General features: G+C 37.4%; 1 protein-coding gene across 2 annotated transcripts in view; it reads right to left on the bottom strand.

Moving 5' to 3' along the window:
• Nucleotides 1–21,081, bottom strand: part of RPS6KA3 (ribosomal protein S6 kinase, 90kDa, polypeptide 3) — a 58,777-nt gene that overhangs the window by 27,143 nt on the left and 10,553 nt on the right. For both annotated transcript variants that reach the window (XM_009071439.1, XM_009071438.1), the window contains exons 2-6: nucleotides 9,905–10,021; nucleotides 8,756–8,837; nucleotides 5,150–5,230; nucleotides 4,590–4,669; nucleotides 1,046–1,152 (exon numbers count right to left, since the gene is read on the bottom strand). In XM_009071439.1, the coding sequence (XP_009069687.1) occupies nucleotides 1,046–1,152; nucleotides 4,590–4,669; nucleotides 5,150–5,230; nucleotides 8,756–8,837; nucleotides 9,905–10,021 (467 nt within the window). The remainder of the gene's footprint in view (nucleotides 1–1,045; nucleotides 1,153–4,589; nucleotides 4,670–5,149; nucleotides 5,231–8,755; nucleotides 8,838–9,904; nucleotides 10,022–21,081) is intronic.

The following is a 21,081-nucleotide window of genomic DNA, read 5'->3' as shown; positions in this document are numbered from 1 at the left end:
TCACTGGACCCACGATGGCCTCTAATCACCCACCACATCACCCAGCAGCCCTCCTCTGTTTACAAACAACAGATTCAGTGGGGCACCTCCCCTAGCTGGCTTCCTCACCAGCTGCATCAGGAGGTTATTTTCTGCACAGTCCAGGAACCTCCTGGACTGTTTCCTCTCTGCTGTGTTCTATTTCCAGCAGACATCTCATAAGCTGAACTGCCCTATGAGAACAAGCGCTAGTGACTGTGAGACCTCTCCCAGCTGCTTGTCAAATATTTCATCTATGTCTTCATCCTGGTTGGGAGGTCTGTAACAACCTTCCCCCTGATTCTTACCCATAAGAATTCAACTCCATTATTACCATCATCAAGTTCCAGACAATCAAAACACTCCCTAACATGAAGGGTACCCTGCTGCCTCTCCTTCCTTGCCTGTCCCTTCTGAAGATTTCATAGCCATCCATTGCAATATTACAGTTGTGTGAGTTATTCAACCATGTCTCAGTGATGGCTACTATGTCAGATTTCCTGCTGTACAACAGCTTCCAGCTCCTCCTGTTTGCTGCCCATGCTGCATGCACATGTCTGGATGCACTTTAGTTGGGCTAAGGACCCTGATGCCTTTTTGTGGGGAGAAGCACTAATTCCTGACTGTTCTTATGTACTTCCAGAATTTCCAATATATCAATAATCCTTGTATCCTGTCTGCCATATGGATCTCCATCCCCTACCTCCACTGAAATGGCAGACCAAAGGCCCCTGGCAGCACACTGTCCCTCAAACAGTGGTATGCAAACCCCCAGGCTTCTCTCTGCTTTGTCCAGCTTCAAACACAGTTGAAAGCTCTCTCAATGAGCCCTATCAACTCCTAAGCTAAGATCCTTCTTCCCCTCTGAGGCAGGTGAAATTCAATCTTTTAAATGAAAATAGCTCACAAACCTCCCTCACCTCCCTCTGTTCAGTTTGTACAGTAAATTACTGAAGTTTAAGTGCATAGTAAGAAATGCTAGAAGAATGGAAATTAATACACTGAGTTTTCCACAGAAGAGCCTTACTTCTCTGGTTTTAGGTCCCGGTATATTATTCCAAGACTATGCAGATGGTCTAAAGCAAGTGCTAGTTCTGCCAGATAAAATTTAACATCATCTTCTGTGAACATCACCTGAAAAAGCAACACAATGCATTTTACATGTAAAACCTGTAAAGCTTACACCAGAACCAACTAAATAACAACAACAGTTTTTTAGAATGGTTCTTCATAATACTTGAATTAATTTCTATAAAAAACACTAGGAATTAAAATTTCTTGGTTAGACAAAAACCCGAGGATTTTATAACCCATATTATTTTAGTGGCACAGAGTCTACTTGGAGACCTGTCACTAGTGGTGTCCCCTAGGGTTCTACAGTGGGCCCAGTACTGTTCAGCTTACTCATCAATGACTTGGTCGAGGGGACAGAGCTGCCTTCTCAGCAAGTTCACTGATGATACAGACTTGGGAGGAGTGGCTGATACCTCAGAGGGCTGTGCTGCCCTTCAGAGGGACCTCAACAGCTTGGAGAGATGGGCAGAGAAGAACCAACTGAAATGCAAGAGGGGCAAATGCAGAGTCCTGCAGCTGGGAAGGAATAACCCTGAGCACCAGCACAGCATGGGTGCTGAGCTGCTGGACAGTAGCTCTGCAGAGAAGGACCTGGGGGTCCTGGTGGACAACAGGCTGTTCATGAGCCAGCAGTGTGCCCTTGTGGCTAAGCCAGCCAATGGAATTCTGGGATGGATTAGGAAAAGTATTGCCAGCAGGTTGAGGGAGGTGATCCTGGCTCTCTACTCAGTCCTGGTGAGGCCACACCTGAAGTACTGTGTGCAGTTCTGGGCTCCTCAGGACAAGAGGGACATGGAGCTCCTAGAGCAGGTCCAGTGGAGCACAACAAAGATGATTGAGGGACTGGAGCACCTCACTTATGAGGAAAGGCTGAGGGAGTTGGGCCTGTTCAGTCTTGAGAAGAGACAACTGAGGGGGACCTCATTAATGTATTCAAGTACATGAACAGGAAGTACCAAGATGATGGAGCCAGGCTCTTCTCAGTGGTGGAAACCAATAAAAGAGGCAATGAGCAAAAACTGATGCACAGGAGTTCCACCTGAATACAAAGAAGAACTTCTTTACTGTGCAGTCACTGAGCACCAGAACAGATTGCCCAGAGAGGTCATGGATTCTCCCTCACTGGAGGTATTCAAGAACCATCTGGATGCAATCCTGAGCCTTTGCTCTAGGATGGCCCTGCTGGAGTAGGGAGGTTGGACCAGACGACCCACTCCCTTCCCTTCCAACCTAACTGATTCTGTGATTCTATTTCATACTTGAAACAACTGAACATCCTTGAAAAAGATTTTTTCAAGGCAAGATAATATTTTTTTCTGCAAAATGGAGGTTCTTTGTTTCTGACTGTTCAAGAGAACAGACAGACACATTGTAGTGGGACTGAAAAATTTTGGAAGCACTTAAAGAATGTGACTACATCTTGCTCCAACCTAACTGATTCTGTGATTCTATTTCATACTTGAAACAACTGAACATCCTTGAAAAAGATTTTTTCAAGGCAAGATAATATTTTTTTCTGCAAAATGGAGGTTCTTTGTTTCTGACTGTTCAAGAGAACAGACAGACACATTGTAGTGGGACTGAAAAATTTTGGAAGCACTTAAAGAATGTGACTACATCTTGCTGGATGGGACCATTTCATTTCCAGACAACAAACAGACCAAAGAGGTCCAAATACCTGAATTTTGTCTACAATGTCAGAGACAAGAAAAGCATATGTATCTTGGTTTTGAGGAGATTGTTTCTAAGTACTTCGAGAAAGAAGGTACAGTGATGGGAAAAATCCGAGGTACCAGCCTGAGATGTAACTGTAGAAAAGGTAAATCATTGAGTAAACTAAGGAAATAGCCTATGTAAGATCCCAGGGTAAGATCCTAGGTCGCAATTGCACTTTTTCAGTTAGGAAAGTAAACTAAGTCCTGTTTACATTCATTGAAAAGAACATGTTGTCCCAGTTATATCAACTGTTGTGATCCCTGACAGAACACATTAAAATTCAACTTCTCTAAGAATGTAGAAAAAGATAAAATTAAAAGAGATCCTGTATGATTTGATGGCATTTAGTTACTATTCAGTTTGTTTGTTTTGGTTTTAGAATTTGAGACTAGTATCTTTAGACAAAAGGATATGGACCCAGCACAAAGAACAGCAATAGGGAGAAAAGATGAGCAGTTTTAAGCAAGAGTTAAGAATGGACAATATGATCTATTTTCCCCTTAGTAGTTTAAAGAGAGAAAGTGATACCAAAGCTTGTACAAAAGGTTGTTGCTGATATTAGTTCTACAAAAGAGCCAATATTTAGTACAGGTGAATTTGAGAAGGGAAATTTCTCTAAGAAACATTTAAAAGCTCAAATAATAAAAGTCCCTGTGAGGATGATAACACACCCACACTATGTTCTTTAAAAATACTGCACAGAATTAATCTCTCCTAACCTTAAACATCTGCAGTGTAGAAATCTAGCTTCGAATTAATCACTTTTCCCTTTGTAGTCAATAGGGAAAAAGCAGCAACTTTCAGTTCATCTGATCTATTTTAAAATCACCTGAATTGGTATGAGGATGACGTTAATTGCACCCAGCACACTCATTTCACTCATCAGTTATGAACACTTCACTTAGATTCAGGTACCTATAACGAATATTTCTTATCTAACCACGTTACATTTTATAAAATTTGAGTGACTCAAAATGAAGAAGTCATCAGCAAGAAAACCATATCCATTCTTCCTTGGGAATCAAGAATGAACTATTGATTTAAAGAGAAAAGTATCTCAGTTTTAGAGCACTAATAACCTCCTACTTATCTGTGGCAAAACAAACTACACGAAGCAACTTGAAACAGATGGTTTCACCAAAATAAACGCAGTCATTTATGTGGTCAGCATGGCTAGGATGATATATCTATACACTAAATGCACTGCATCCTACTCTCTACTTAACAACCACATAGCTTTGCATTTGTGGCCCAACTGTCCCAGAAACTCTTGTAGCAAGGGAAAATGGAAGGCAGCTACAATTTCCAGGCTATACATCTCCGTCCTAACATATTTATTGCAAGTTTTTGCATGAGTGATGGCCAAAAAACCCCTTTAAAAATACAATATATTAAATGTTAACATTTATTTTAGGAATTTTGCATTCACATGTAAATTAAAAAAACCTTATCTAAAACAGAACTCTGGATATCAAACCCAGACAGAAATGAGTTGATTTAAATACAATTACTTTATACAAATGTTCTGAGTCTCACCTTTATACATGGTAGCAACAGGAGAAGGAAATTTTGCCAAGTGTGAAAAGCAGCAGAGAAACTGCTTGTCTGAGCATTTTCCAGAAACAATGTAAATTACCATCAGCCTTTTCATGAATTGATTACTTTGTGCAAAAACCCAACAAAACAGAAACTTCAGCTAGTTGAAATTATATTAAAGGAAATTTTTTTAAAAATTCAGTTAACATAGACATTCAGACAATTTTTCAAATTAAAAAGTTTACCTCTTTGGATAAACGTGTAAACAAGTCTCCTCCCCTGAGAAAATCCAAAATAAGATATAGCTTCCCTTCTGTTTGAAAAGCTGAAAAGATCAATTAAAAAAATTAAACATTATGTAATTTTACCCACGATCAGATGAATGACATACCAAATAATTCACCCCTATTTCATTATCAAAACATTCTTTTTTCTCCTTTGTGAAAAACATATTTAAGGAAAACTGTATTTAAATGAGTTGAGTAACTGTTCCCTTATCATGGACCAAGTAACTCCCATGCGATGCCAACGTAAAGCAAGTCAACAATGGAATTTCTACATGAATACACTTGACTTAGGTTAGTCACCATCCTTGAAAATGTTTAAGAGGCATCGGGATTTGGCACTGAAGGACATGGCTTCGGGTTTAGGGGTTACAGCAGAATGGCAAGTTAATGGTTGCACTTAATGACCTTAGAGGTCTCCTCCAACCTTGATGATCCTATGAACCACAAAGCAAGCATTAGATACTATCTTGACAAACACCTATTTTTACACTAAAAAATTGAATTTTTATGCAACTCACCATAATGTAACTTGACAATAAAAGGATGGTTAACTTCTACTAGGATATCGCGTTCCATTTTTGTCCGAACCCGATCTCGAACTACAGTAGAACACAAGCAAACAAGGTTAAAAGGAAAAGAAACCAATTTAAATTAGGAATCAGATTTTCTCCTGTGTTTCCTGATGTACTTCACATTGTATGTACTTCACAAAGTTGTCTGCTTTACAGAAGAGAACTGACAATTTAGTCCACAGTTCAGAGCTTTCTGACAAATATCTTTATGCACTGCAATTTGCTTCAGTTTCTGCTGTTGACAAAACCTGACACTGGGCAAATAAATTTAACAAAAGCACATGAGAAAACAGAACCACTCTTCAGTCTGCTCTATACTTAGCTAACCTTTTAAACACTATAACAAAACTGCCACAGGTATGTCTAGAAAACAGCCATTTCCTCTACTGTTGAAAAGCACGGAAATTAAGGCTAGAGCAAAACAAATTCAGAAGACAAATACAATTATACTACCATAAAGATCTTATATTGATTTAACTCATTCAAATAACTCTCACTATTAATATCCTAAGTATCTTGACAATTTGGAAGAGAAAATATTTTTTTTGTTTCCTTTCTTCACTATGAACTTAAAGATGCTACTGATTCAATGTAGTGTATACTTCAGACAACCTTTTTGATTTTTAAGAATATTTACTGAGAGTAAATGCACATGGAGCATATAAAGTACATCAGACATTAGAAGCAGTTGCTGCTCAAGCTGCCTGTGCTGTCCCACCGTGGTGGCTCACAATGGGACACGTAACTGCTCCTATGCCATGACAGATTAAACTCCACTGAGCATCACATGCAGATGCACCACATAATGGTGCTGGCAATGCACAAATACAGGCAGGATGGTCAGCTGAGCATGGCACCAGCTTCAGTCGTCCTCCACAACTCCCTTGTGGCTCCAGCCAGTGCCTGGTTCTCATCTGAAGCTCCAATCAGCCAGGACACAAGCAAAATTTGGAACTCTAACAGATGAGAGCTATCAAACTTTGCTTTCAGTGGTTTGGGATGTTGCATTTCTCTTTTCCTTATCCTACATTTTGTCACAGCTCCTTTCACAAGCATTACATCTTCCTGAAGGAAGCCCCCCAGAGCAATGCAGTCCAGTCTGAAGTTCAAGTTGCCAGCATTTCTTGTATAGTTAACCTGAGTTCTCAGACATTAAAACATAAGGCAAAAAAACCTCCCAAGAAACAAAAGGGTCTTTTAGAAGTTTATCTATCCTTTCGCAGAAATAGGCGCTTGCAGTAATACAGGTACTTGTGTAAAAGTTACACAGATATATTTTCATGAATGAATAAAACTATCAAGTTTCCATCTCCCTGCAGAACAGAAAAACGGAAGCACATGAAGTAAGTGCTCAGCAAACACAGAGCAAACATCACATTTGAATTTTGACCTTTGCATCTAAAGTCATGAAATTGTCACAAGATAGTTGTGTGGTTTCACTGTTTCAGCAGTTTATCTGAATTACAAAACTGAAATTCAGAATAGTTTTTTAGGCAGGTTCAGTTAAGAAAAAACCCTGAAAGACTTTCAAGTGTCTACAGCTATGCAACAATGACATGGATAACAAGCCTTATTTCTGGAAAGCTAGAGCAAGTATGGACTTACAAAATTTCAAGCAAAAAGGTATAAAGACCCAAGCTCATTTCAGACATTAGTATCAGCCAATATTTATATTTTAAATTTAGTTATATTGATATTTTATCATTAACATCTGACCTTTGTTTGACTAGTTTCCATATATATACACTACTGGATGCACAGATTTTTCTTCATGCATTTGATGCCACACACTCTTGCAAAGATTTGGTCCTGTTTCTCTCTCTCTGCCCCTCCCCATCATAAAGGGGCACTGAAAGATGATACATTCTATCAGAGAGCATTACTATACCCGTCTCTGCAGTAAATAAAGTTGTATGTGTATATTCTTGAATTTGCTCCAAACATCAACAAGTTGGACTGTGTGGTTTCATCAGTGTGTTCTGGCTAATACAGTTGCATTCCTATGAAAATATTCTCTCTAAATTTGATTTGTGAATTCCTATCACTTTCAAGTGTGGTCTTAAAGGGCATTTTTACCGATAGTTTTAGAACACAAAAATAACTTCATGAAATAGATTTCAAAGAGCTAAAGTACGACAGACAAATCAAGTAATACACTATTTAAAAAGACAGTATTAGATATTAAAAAATGTTTCAGTAATGGAAAAAAAGAATTCATTCCGGTTAACTTCATACTAGTTTCATCAGTAACCTTAATTTGTTTGCAACTCTGCTCTTTCTAAAAGAAGAATCACAACCAAATGGTACATAAAAGTATCTGAAAGTTCTATTGAGAACTGTGGCATCCTCCTGATAGTGTCACCTTTCTGCTCAAGCCTTTTGCATCCTTCAAGTCTTTGTGCCTCAAGGAATGTCCTTTCCCCACCAAAAGTCATGCTTCCAATTTCGGTATTTATCAGCCTCTGCCATCGGTAGGCACTAGATCCACAGGTTGGACTGTCATTTTTACATGTAAGGTTAAACTGCAATCAAAAGGTGATGAAGAGAAGCCCTTGAACAACTTAAAAAAGCAACTGCTGAGTGACCTTTGCCCAGTCCCAGGCTATTAACAGGCTGGAGAATGAAAGTCTATTGAGGATAATAATGCACCTTAAATGAGTGGAAATCAATTTCAGAAAAATAGGAAGCAAATAATGAGAATGACACGTGCCACAAAACACAAAGGAATCAGAATATAGGAAACTGTTCAAACACACGCTCTGTAATAAAGTGTTACTGATATATAATGGGATCTGTGAAACAGATATTCAGCACTAGACCTGAAACAAAAAAATTTCAGGTTCAACATTTTAGCAGAAGTTCACAATTCAATGTGAGTTCTTACAAATATTTTCAGATGAAACTGTATTTTAAAACTGCAATTCAATACAATGATCAATAACATAGGTAAAGCAATACAAATTGTTGGAACCATCCCAAAATTATCACTGCAATTTCAGAGAAAGAACTTCAAATAGCAGAAGTATTAAACAACGGCATAAAGCAACAAGCACACATCCCGGTCAAGGTCTTTGTGTGAAAGATAACTTCCATTTTAATCCAGAGTGAATTTAAACGCCTGTGCTCAGCCTTTTAGAATAAAAAAGTTGCTATAATGTACTTTTAAATATCATGACCTAATTATAAACCCAGCAAAAGGCACTAAGTGTATCCTTGGTGATACGCAGCAAATGAAAAACGGAAGGATATTAAGTTTCACATAACAGCTCAGGAGCAAGTCAGGTGGCAGATGTAATAAAACTGCTCTATTAAACCACCATCACCTAATGAATGTAGCATGGAAAGGAACACACTTTCCCCTATAACCACTAATAGGGTACTATTAAATTTAATCCTTCCAGGCTTACAACACAAAGCAGTGTATTCTGCTGTTTGATAGAAGAAAGCTGTAAGACACAATCTGTAGAACAGCATCTGTGAAAGATTAGGTTTTGGTATAATACCTCCACTTTCTCTATTTTTATTTTTCTTCCCTCTCTAACCAAAGCTTACCTTTCAAGGTGGCCTTTTTCAATACCTTCATTGCATAAAGCTGTCTAGCATCTGATCCTGAGATTTTTTTGACAAGAAACACCTGCATTGAAAAATCAGAAAGAATTATTAAAATAAAGCCAAGTCAGATTAATGTATTTCGCTAGTAAATTCAAGTAGTCAGCATGATTTCAATGAAACTCAATATGACAGTTTTAGATTCTGCAAAGCCAAACAAAACATTCATTTTTCTCCTTACTACTCCTTCATTTCATAATCTATAAGGTTCATTCAAGACAGTCTGCCAAATTAATTTTGGTTTAGCTTAATTGATTTCAGTGAGCAAAAAAACCCCAATGAATTTGGATTCTCTCAGAAGCTGATACAAACTTGAAACACAAAATTCAGCTTTTTAAAATAAATCTCTAAATAGTTTTACCTAACTGAACTCCCTAAGTTGGCATAGCAAATGTGCTAATAAAATAATTGTCAGATACAATGATAAACATATGAACAAAAGTTGATCCAGAAAACTGTATGAAGTATAAATCACATACATGTCATGAGATCTCAGGTGGACAGTACTTACCAAATGCTAGAAACATCGAGGCCCTAACAGATGTTCACATAAATATCCAGGTACATTGTGCCTTAACCAAATTATGACATATAATGCCAAGCACGAACATGACTAGGCTGTACTGCATTTACTTCAGTAGCCATTATTGCCTAAAATCTGTTCATTACAGTTACAATCTGCTACAAAAATAAACTCTGCCTACAGCTTCTGCCCTGGTGCTGACCTGCCATTAGCAAGTTAGCAACTAGGAATACTTACCTAAAAACCTTTCAACTCTCACCCCCTCAAACACAGAAAAGTAGTTACAGAAAAATGACATTCCATTTTAACAGTGAATACCCAATTATTTCAAATCAAGCCAATTTTTCTATTGAACTTTCAGATATACATATCAAGCAAACCAGAAATGAAATCACTGCTTTACAAAGATCTGCCACAATCACAGTGCCTATTTGCACTAATTTAAAAAGCAGTTTTCACTTGCAACATTGCCTTAGTGCAAGATTATGGTTGTTCTACATATTTCACTCACAATATTACTCAATGCTATATTCCTGAATAATTGGCTCCACAAGAGTTCAGTTACCAACCTTTCCAAAGGATCCTTGTCCTAGTACTTTCAGAAGTTCAAACTGTGAAGGGTCTGCTTTCTCATGTCCTTCCTTCACATGGTGAGTTATTGCAATTTCTTTGATACTTCCTTCTTCCTGACAGAGGAAAAGAGGAACAAATTCACATTAGTGGTGCATCTTCTTATGTTTATAAATTCACAATATGCTGAAAAATGTCAGTGTCACCAAACCTAATGAACCAGACATTCCCAAATGCAGGCAAAAAACACTGAGCAATGCTATTTGCATAATCAAGACACACAAAAAAATAAACTTTATCTGTTACAGAAGGCAGCATTAGTTCAGTAACAACGTGCCTTAAACTTTTAGTGATGTATCAGACTCCAGACAAGAGAGTTGACAAAACAAGCCAGCAATTCCCATGGTTTTTTGCTAAAGTCCATATTACTCAGTTCATAATCTCTGTTCCAGATTCATAAGCCACTAATGGAAATCAATCTTCTTAAGCATGTAGTCCTCTTAAAGCACACCTAGAGTGCATGAAATGGGCCAGATCTTTTTGGAGAACCCTCCTTTTTAACACTCGAATGAGGACCAATATGCTGCAGCAATGCTAATGCTCACATTTAGAAGACACTGCAAGACTCAAGACATTTCCATGCAAAGCAGCACACCATCCTCCCCCACTTCAGCAGCAATAAATTCTCCACCTGCCACTGAGAAAATTCTGTTGAGGAAAAATAAAAGCTGCCCAGCCTTCAGCACTTCTCCCTCCGTGAGAAACTGGTTACCAGAAAGCTCTAAAGGGCAGTGCATCTTGTAGTCTTTCTGTGCTCTTCAGTGTTTCCTGCACTGAAGTTGAAAAATCTCCTATTATGAGACACTCCCTTGCCACACAAGGAAAGAATTTCAGAACTTTATCAGCAAGTGTTCAAGAGTAAGTAGAAGATTGCACTCTTGCCAATGTCATCTGTAGATCTATCTTGGCATTACATGGGATCCAATCTACTCTAAGTTAACACACAACACAACTGAAAGTTAATGTACAGAACACAGTATGCTAACTACAATTTCAACTTCTTGTGAATTCTGTATTTCTTTTATGGGGTTGACATTGAAAGGGACCTCTGGAGGTCATCTCATCTAATTCCCCTGCTCAAGCAGGGCCACCTAGACGTGGTTGTCTATGTCCTTAGTTTTAGAACACCCGAGACAAATCCAAGCTGACCAATAGGTGTCAGTTTCCATTGTAAGACAGCCAAAATTTTGCATGTGTGCGTACATATACAGAGTACTACATCTAATAAACCCAAACTCCTTTTGCCTTTCAGAAGAGAATGCTGCCATCACTGACTCAAGGGTGAATCATTACAGAGTCTGAATACATTTATTCTTCAAAACTTTTCAATATTTTTACCTACTGAAGGAATAATTTGCTGGTGGACATTTGCGTTTTTATCTTTTAAATCAGTATATGTTCAGTTGGATTACATATTACTTAAACCACCCACTGCAATCTTAGAGACTCCCAAGGGAGGAACAGAATAGCACAGCAAAACAGACTGCCAAGTACACATTACTTTGGATACTTTGATCCATTTCTGCTTAACTGTTTTATCTATTTGCTCCTTGACAATCTTGGGAAAGTAAAAAAGAAGTGTGAAACAGAACTTCCTCAGATCTTCCTATTATCCACTCAGATTCAGGGACACAAAGACATCAGGTGGACATAGGAAGGGCATGGAGCAAGTCCAGAGGAGGCCACAAAGTTGCTAAAAGGATTGGAGCACCTTCCTATAAGACAGACTGAGAACATTGGGGCTGTTCAGCTTGGAGAAGAGAAGGTTGTGTGGAACCTCACTGCAGCCTTTCAGTATCTGAAGGGCCTACAAGGAAGCCAGAGAGGGACTCTGCATCAGGAGCTGTAGTGAGAGAACATGGAGTAATGTGTTCAAATAGAAGAGGGGGAAATTCAGGTTGGATATACAACCTTCCTATAAGACAGACTGAGAACATTGGGGCTGTTCAGCTTGGAGAAGAGAAGGTTGTGTGGAACCTCACTGCAGCCTTTCAGTATCTGAAGGGCCTACAAGGAAGCCAGAGAGGGACTCTGCATCAGGAGCTGTAGTGAGAGAACATGGAGTAATGTGTTCAAATAGAAGAGGGGGAAATTCAGGTTGGATATACAGCAGAAATTCTTTACTGTGAGGGTGATACTGGAATGGAATGGGTTGCCCAGAGAAGTTGTGAATGCCCCAACCCTGGCAGTGTTCAAGGCCAGGTTGGATAAGGCCTTGAGCAACCTGCTCTACTGGAAGGTGTCCCTGCCTATGGCAGCAAAGTTGGAACTCGATGATCTTTAGGTCCCTTCCAACCCAAACCATTCTATGATTCTGTACTCAACATGATATGCTCTCTATATACAAACAAAAATTAGTTTTGAAGGCAATGCAATTATTATGCAACCAACTTTCCTGTGGTTATTTTGGGCACCCTCTAAAAAATGAAACCCTAAACCACTACTTCACATTCCTGATACTAAGAGAATATTCCCAGACTTCGCAGTTTCTGAGGGTTTAGATACTGTTCAGCCCATAAAAGGCAGACCTAATACAACTCTGTTTTAAATGAAAAGGAACTCAATAGCCTTTTTTAGTAGCTTGCCCATAACACATTTCAGAGCAAGATTTATGATCAATAGTTGCCCACAAATTTGTAGTTTCCTTTTCTGACATAACTGCAGAATGTTTGTTATTTTAACCTAAACAGTGTTTTGCAAATGCAGTTAAAAATACAAAAGCTAACTCTTTTATAGAAACACAAATTACATGCAGAAGTAATCAACCCTCACTGAACCCATTATCTACCTGAACTAAAACACAAACCCTACACACTGTAAGAAGAGATCTGTATTTCTCAGCCGACTGCACTAATTACATCGGATGATCAGTATCATCTTACAGCAGGCTGGAAGAGAAGCCAGTCAGTCCCTCTGGTACTGACTTTGTCTTAAGGTCCATCTCTAAACAAAGGTAAATACGTTTTCCCAGTGGGTAGGTAAGAGGTCCCATGTGATGAATTCAAATGAAACAAGATGACAAACAGGGTGCTGAAATACTTGGTCCCTCCTTTCCTTTCTTCCGTTCCCTGACAACTTCCACACCAGTACAGAGACACTTATCAGTCATCTGGCTGCTGCAATGGTGGGATCTTCCTTCCAGTTATAACTATACCCTAACTGCCTATATTTTATATCTGTTACTGTTAAGTTTGGAAAGCTCCCTCTTCTCTAGAGTTACACTGCAGCAATGTCTAAATAGAAGTCCCAAGACATAATTTTCTAGCCACACAGCTCTCTCAAGGCCTTCTTCACACCATAAAGTACCTCTGTCACAAAAAGTCCCATAAAAAAAAAAGAGAAAGAAAAAAATTAGCATGTTAAGTCAACTTAAAGTGGTTGCTACTGGCTTCCATTATAGTGAAACTAAATATAGAACACAAGGAAACAAACAGAAGGTAACATTACCCTTAACAATGTAGTAGTGCTAAATCAACACTGACCTAGAAAGGAAGTGAATGACAAACAAGTTTGGGTATGAATTTAAAGCACCAGGATTCCAGAATAATTTCCTGTACTGATACAGTCTGCAAGTCAGAACTATTGTGGGCAGTACGGCAGTGTAAGAAAGCTCTTAGTAATGTACCTCACAACATATGCCTATGCACAGAAACATATCCACACACAGGAAAGAACACTGAATGGACTGTATTCCACAGACAAAATCTGGAAGAGAAAAGCTTAAAAAAAGAAAGACATGGATTCTGCAGCACCAAGGGAGACTCATTTTTCTCTTCAGGAATTGGCTGCAAATTAGAATAGGAAATATGCTTGTCAGAGGGGGAAAAAAGGATAGATACCTTCTAGGCAAGCAGTGCAAAAAATACTTAGCCATTATTAGGCTATAAAAATAATAGCATAATCATGTTCCTGGAAAAAAGTAAATCAATATTTTAGATACTTAATGAACATTAAACACTCACTTTGCTTCTAGTAATTGAATTTATTGGAATTTCCATTACCTTCACTTCTAAATTCAAGATTAAATTAACTCTGCTGTAACATAAAATACTTGCATTTCTTTTTGAGATCCTCTTACAGGAACAACTATTAAATAATGTGCTGAAAGGAAACTGGACTTCAAACCCTAAAGGAATTAGAAGCGGGAGAGTCTTACCTAGTACGTATTTCTCAGTAGTAATGAAAAAGCCGAGAAAAGGAAGAGAAAATTCTGAGTTTATCTATACATAGAAGTTTTGTAATTTACTCTTCAGATTTCTGAATTTTCAGTAGGAGATCTGAAACCTGTTTCGTGGAAAGAAGTGGTCCTTGCAGAGCTGGGTGGCACAAACTCCTCTGTGCAGAACAAGCAGTGTGTTATCTGCAGACCTTTTTCTGTATGTAGTATGTTCCAAGGGCTATGGAAAAGCTGCATTAGGACTAGTAAACTGGGCTTTGAACTGCTAGCTAGAATTACCAGTATTATCCACAATACCACTGCTATTGTTTTCACAGGCTTGTAATTTCACTTCTTTTCTTACTGCTAATAAAGCCAATCCTTTAACAGACTGATTTTATTTTATGACCATGACTACAGTGGTAAAAAAAAGACTACATAGCCCTTTTACCTCTAACTTTCAATTCCTGAAGATAATGTCACAGCAGAGTTCATGCAAAAATTCTGGAGTCTGAGCTTAAACCATCTGTAGATCCTTTCAGGAGAGTTATCAGACATGCACTTAACAACAACTAAGTGTTGTGAGTGCCATATGAGATATGCTCTTGTGACACAACCTAAATCTGATAAATTTAGAAAATACAATAAACACTCACTAGAATTTAAATAACACCTCAAAAAATAGAAGTATTCTTAGTCCACAAATTCTATATAACAAGGACACAACCAACTAAAGATTAAAATATTTTAAAAAATTGATTAAAATACATGCTCCAATACTGGCCCAAGGAAAAAGCTCTGAATCATCTAAATAGATGGCACATGATCAGATCTGTGCTCATGTGTAGCAGTAAGAGGAAGCCCATCCAGAATAAGGAATATTAGCACATCCAAACACCATAGGAGTCTCACGGCACAAAATTCACAGTCCCAACTTCTTGATGGGATTTATATGCATAAGCAAAGTGAGAACATGCACAATGACAAGTGCTTGAGAATGAAATTCCAAAACACTGGGACAGAAATGGAAAATTCTGCATGAAAGTGACCTTACTCTTAAAGATGTGTAGGAATTAGATGTGAATTAACTTAAACAGAACATCAAAAAATAAACTGGTATGTCACATATGGAATGCTTACTTAGGAAAGGTATTCCCAGAAGACAGATTGCTCCTTTTCTAGATATTCAAAATTATGTGTGAGTAGAAATATTTTAAACACTTAACTTTTTATGATAGCATATTTTAGATAACAGTTATTGAAAGAGTATTCATCATTTTCACAATGAGTGACAAAGATCTGAGCATACACTCTTCAATATACTGAAAGTGTAAGCTAAAATTATGATATGCACAGATTACTCCAAAGCAAAAAAGCAGCACCATCTAAAAACTGGAAAATTTTACCACAATAATAATAATAATGGAATAGTCTATTTAAATTGTTCCTACACACAGAAGACATTTAATGGGTGCGAAGTCATGAAGTGACATAGAATTGGAAAGGTAAGAAAAAAAACAAACCAGGGTAACATTTACAGCTTAAGCATTTAGGTCAAATAGACTGCGACTCTAAAAGTAAACTAGACTCATCCTGCACAGAAAGACTGACTGCACAGTCTCTGCTGTCAGCTTCAGTGAAATTAAACTGAAATCAGAAAAACAAAATTAACACAACCAGGATACCCAAACGTAAAATCTCTAACAAAGATATTCATGCACAACAAGACTGGTGGTTGGAAGGGGCCAGGATGATTCTATTTGATTATAATACTCTGAGTTTTTAAAAGTATCTTTCTGGTCAACTACACATAGAATAACAAACAGCAGTTCATGTTTTGTAATATCAAGAGCAAAGGTAAGTTTGTGCAGCTCATGCTATGAGCACCTATAGATAAAGGCTTTTTGAAAGAACATTGTAATTATTTTTAACATGTTAAAACACTTCAAAAGGATTGGCACTACCTTTTTGATCAATCTGATGCCCATTATTATGGGAAATGGATGGTCCTATTTGATGACAAAAAAAGGAGTAACAGCAGTTAAAGGCTAAACAAAATAAATGGCTCCTTCACCATACCAGAATTTCACCAGGAAGTTTCTAACAAATTCAGGAACAGATTTCTGAGAGAGTTCTCTTTATAACAAAGTTCATACATGGATTGAGAAAATCCCAGAAGTCACTATGGTGTGAGACATGTGATGAACAGCTATCTCGAGTCCTTTGCATCAGGAAGAGGAAACTACAGATCACACAACACCCTATGTCGTTACTAAAAGGGACAGTAGTGACTGCAGAACAAGGCTGCACGTTCACTTTCCCCCAAAATGAGTATCTCCTCAGAAGGGCAGGGAGTGTCAGCTGGCAGAGGACTGCACTGATTAAAAAACTTTCCCTCTGCACACTTGTTGCCTATAGGAAATACATCAAAAAATCAACACCAATCCTGTAACATTTAAATAAAAGGTTTCAAGGTGAAAGAAAGTAAAAGGCCACATACCAACCCCTTCTCTATCTAACAGAGATGGAAGTTATGAAATAAATTACATTAAAAGAAACAAGGATAAAATATTAACCCTTACCATCATTATAGATAAAGCCTCCAAATTTTATGACTGAATTTCTGCACAAAAAAAACCCACTCATACTACCTTTGCTTTTGGAATTGAGAAGCAACTTGACTCTCAGTAGTGCTTTTAAATAAACTGCAATGTTTTGATAAGAGGCACAGATGACCAGGACAGACACAGCTATACAGACTGAGGTCATCAAAACCCAGTGGGAGGGAATCTGACATGTGCAACAAATCCTTGGATGGGTCCTCTATTCAAAAAAGTTCTTCCTGAACACCAAACATTACTGACATGCTGATCAAAAACTGTACAACTGAGATTAAAAACTCTGACTTAAGTTAAACATTAGATAAGCAGATTAATAAATTTTAATCTCAATGAATAATTAAATTTATAGTAGCTACACCAGGTTAAGTAACTGCTGGAGAAATTAACTTAAATACTAATAATCCTGGTTCCAGCATTACTCAGGTTTCACCTTTAACTGTTAATTCTGTACAGCTCTTAGCAGAGTTAAGAAGGCACAAAACAGAACCATCTTTGACACATAGCTACTTACAGATGTAGTTATGACTTCATTTGGCCCTTAAGAGTTTTAGATTTTTCACTAAATAATCTTCCAGCTCCTGGTCTTGCAAGGTCTTCTCTGAATTTGATTTTACTACTTGATTTTTCATGTTATTATGGAAGATCTTGCATCACTGATTTGATGCTGCATATAGAGTACCCCATAGTCCTTAGCCACAGCTTTCCTGCCTCGACCTGCAGTGACTGCAGCTAAGTCACCAACCACAAGACTGTTCAGCAGTACTGCTAGTCCTTTCAGAGCTGCTGCCTCTCAAAGTCAAGTGACTCCCCCAAACTGTGCAATATTCTTTGTTCTTAATACACAATTTAGCATTTAACTGTGCCAATATTGGTGTTTCTAATATTCCTGAACGAACACTATTAATACATTAAAAAATGCTGGTGGGGTCCCATCAGAAACTCTTCAGGGCACTGTTTAATGAATATTTTCTGTTTAAAATCACGTATTAAAATATTTATTTTGTATAGGGATAATTTACACATGAGAAACAGTCAGAAACACCATTAGGAAAAGTCACAATTCTGGAATTTCAACTTCTATACAGTCAGGAATCAGAATAAGACAAAAAAAATATCTTTCTGATAACATTAACCACAACAACTAAGTCAGAACTACATTGCCCATATTGGTGAGTATCCCCTCCTCAAACATTATCCAACTTTCAAGATCACAGCCCTAAAATCAGTTTATGCTGTTGACAATGCAATTTTCATAAAAAGCAAATCCAATGAAGAAAGAGCTAACTGCAATCTTATGTTTCACTTGAAAGCTGAACAGCAGCAAAGATACTGCTTTTATCATTTTTCATTTGCCTGTACTGGGTATGCAGCTACACAGATTTTTCCATTTTCATTACGGAAGTAGCAGCTTTGTTTTCACCCCCCTCAATCTCTTCTTCAGGAATGTTTTGTTTCCTCGAGACAACAGCATGTTCTTGAGGCACATGTACATTCAGTACAAGCAAAGATAAGGTTGAGAAAAGAAAAAAGTATCCCCCAGCAAGTTACTTAGTACTGCTCCAAGCACAGCTACAGGTTTCCTTTTACTACTTTGTTATCCTTCACTTTACTGATAAGAATTCTGCTGGACACTGTTGTATTTGGCAAAATACTTTTTTGTCTGCCACAGGCATAATAACATTGATCCCTATAATCAAACAAACCATTTCTGAAATATTGACTATGATATTGAACCTTTGTGCTGAATTCACATAAAGCAGTTATGTCCTGTAAGGACAATAAGCTTATTGGATATCAAGTGATTTTAAAAGGATGACTCAGTGTTGGCACAGTTCCCCAGCTCATATACATAATTTCCTTTTCCTCCCTTCCCTTGAGTCAGGAAGTCTCCTGGATGCATTTTTACTTTCCCAACTTGTTATGAACATAGAATGAATTTTCAGTATTACCTGAAGAAATAAAATCCTTTTGAGCTATTCTTTTTGAAGTTAAAACAGCCAACAAACTGAAATGAGACTACTTTAACCTCTTGTATTAGGGCTTATGGAAATCTTCATTAAGGTAAAAATGGGAGTTAAAATGTGAGGAATGCACCAGTCTAGGTTTTTTAAAATATCTTGGACACATTAAATTTACAATTACACATTCTGTATTTTCTGAACTCCTACTTTAAATTCAAAACTACCTTAAAAACAAAATTCACTGTCCAACAAGCAGTTCACAATCTCCCAAGCAATATTAGTGACCTAAATCATGGAACAAAACCCATTCCTTATATCTGTGACTAATATTCAATTTGAGTCACTTACTAGAACTAACAATTACTTATATGCTGATACACAAACAATTGTTCCCAAAAGCTGATTAAAAATTCTGCTTTTGAAGTAGCAATTATTCTACTACAACAAAAAGCAAACCACTACCACACAAAATTAAGTCACGCTGACTTAAGGATATTCTGTGTATGTTGTCTGTTTTAAATTACTACCAAAGAAAAGCAAGAATAGAGCAGAAGTTCTAATAGACATGGACTCATGAAGTCAGAAATACAGACATCCACAATTTATGTCTCTGCTTCTTTTTAGAAGATGGAAAACTTATAACTTCAACTGACATCAAATCACTTGTTGCACAGAGCATCTATTGTTTTACCTGTTAGAAAACAAGATTTCCTAACAGCAAACTTTATTTACAAATATTTAGTTTCAGGGTCTGGTTTGTTCTGTGTTTTTGTAATCCTTAGATTTTTAAGTGTCTTAGGGAAAAATAAAGCATAGACACAATAAAGAAAAAACACTGTATTAATATATTTATTCCTTACTCTCTAACTTTCTACTCTTTTCCATTTCTGGCTTTCTACTGCAACAATTCTGAGATTGAGAAGGATGCCTAGGTCTGTACTTGTTCCAGGTAGTCAACTCACTCACAAAGACGACTGCAGACCTGGTTACTGACACACAACTCCTCCCATTCCTTTGGTGTTACAGATGAAGCAAGATAGGGGTTTGAAGAGTGAGTCCTGTCCCAGAGCAACAAGCCGAAGGACAGGTGAGGCCCTTTGGATAAACAAGGCTCAGCAGGCTGGGAGGATAATTCTGAAGATGCCTTCTTTCCTTAGAATGAAAATATAAAGGCCAGGACAGGACACTACTCCTTCCTTCCCAAAGGAACTGTGAGCAGTAGGCTGTTCAGAAGGTAAGCTGAGGAATTCCTGTGAGCATTTTAGAAGCTCAGTGTTGGTCACCAAAACCAGTTTTGCAATCCAGTTCTCTCGATCAAATACCACAAAATTATCTCATCAACTGCGCTTGTCCGCATTGGAAAAAAATACTCATTGGGTGGGACTTCCATTTCCCAGTAATTCTGATAAAGTTGTTTCTACTTTGTAAGCATTAACATTTCAGAGCATTGCAATTAAAAAAAATAATCAGAGTTTAAAAAACAAACTATTTAAGAGGAAAAGTAATCCATGAGCATATTCAGAACTGATCTATGAAAGCTACAATTCTTGTTTAATTGAGCTAATATCCTAGATATATTCTAAAATTTATGTGGGCTGAAAACCTTTAGTTTGGTCTGCATTACCTAACATTTTAAAATCAACAATGTTAAAGACAACATAGTCAAGCTGCCATTAGTAGATAAAACAATGTCATTTTTGTTTCTCAGATTTCTGAGAAATGCCTTTCATGTTGCCTGTGGAAAAGAACTGTAATTTAGGACTATGAGTTGATAAATATTTATTTTACAAGGTTTACATTAAAAGAATTTGATTATAATACAGCCTATGTTCAGTTGTTTTACACACGTCTTGTTCTAGTGTTTCAGTTATGGCAAGAAAAATACAATTTCATTTTCTAATACATATTGCTAGGAGGTGTTAAATTACTATCCCTTTTAAAAATTATTAGACCTGCTTCACTTAAGATGTTAAGACATTACACAAGGTTGTGGGGTTTTGAGGTTTTTCCACACCTCACTGAAATGTATTTGCAAACTTAGAGGAGAAGATTCATGACAAGTGATTTGACTTTCAATGATAAAATGTTCTGTCACTTTGCATGTTTACATATACTGTTAAATAGTCCTGAAACAGTGCTTGGGATGATTCAACACTCCACTAGAGATTTTACTCAAAAAAAAAAAAAAAAAGCTTTATGTTTAAATATATGCCCAACAAGACAAATTATACAAAATAAATGTTTGCCATGACTAATTTATCATTTAAAAATTGAAATAACCACAACATGAACTGCAATGCAAGCGAGAGTGTCACTATTCTTAACACCATTTCAGAAGCAAATTTAAGATACTAATAAGCCTGAGTTACTTTGTCACT

This window comes from Acanthisitta chloris, unplaced genomic scaffold (assembly GCF_000695815.1).
Source record: "Acanthisitta chloris isolate BGI_N310 unplaced genomic scaffold, ASM69581v1 scaffold22723, whole genome shotgun sequence".
In the NCBI taxonomy this organism is placed as follows: domain Eukaryota; kingdom Metazoa; phylum Chordata; class Aves; order Passeriformes; family Acanthisittidae; genus Acanthisitta; species Acanthisitta chloris.
This window is presented reverse-complemented; position numbering and strand designations above follow the sequence as displayed.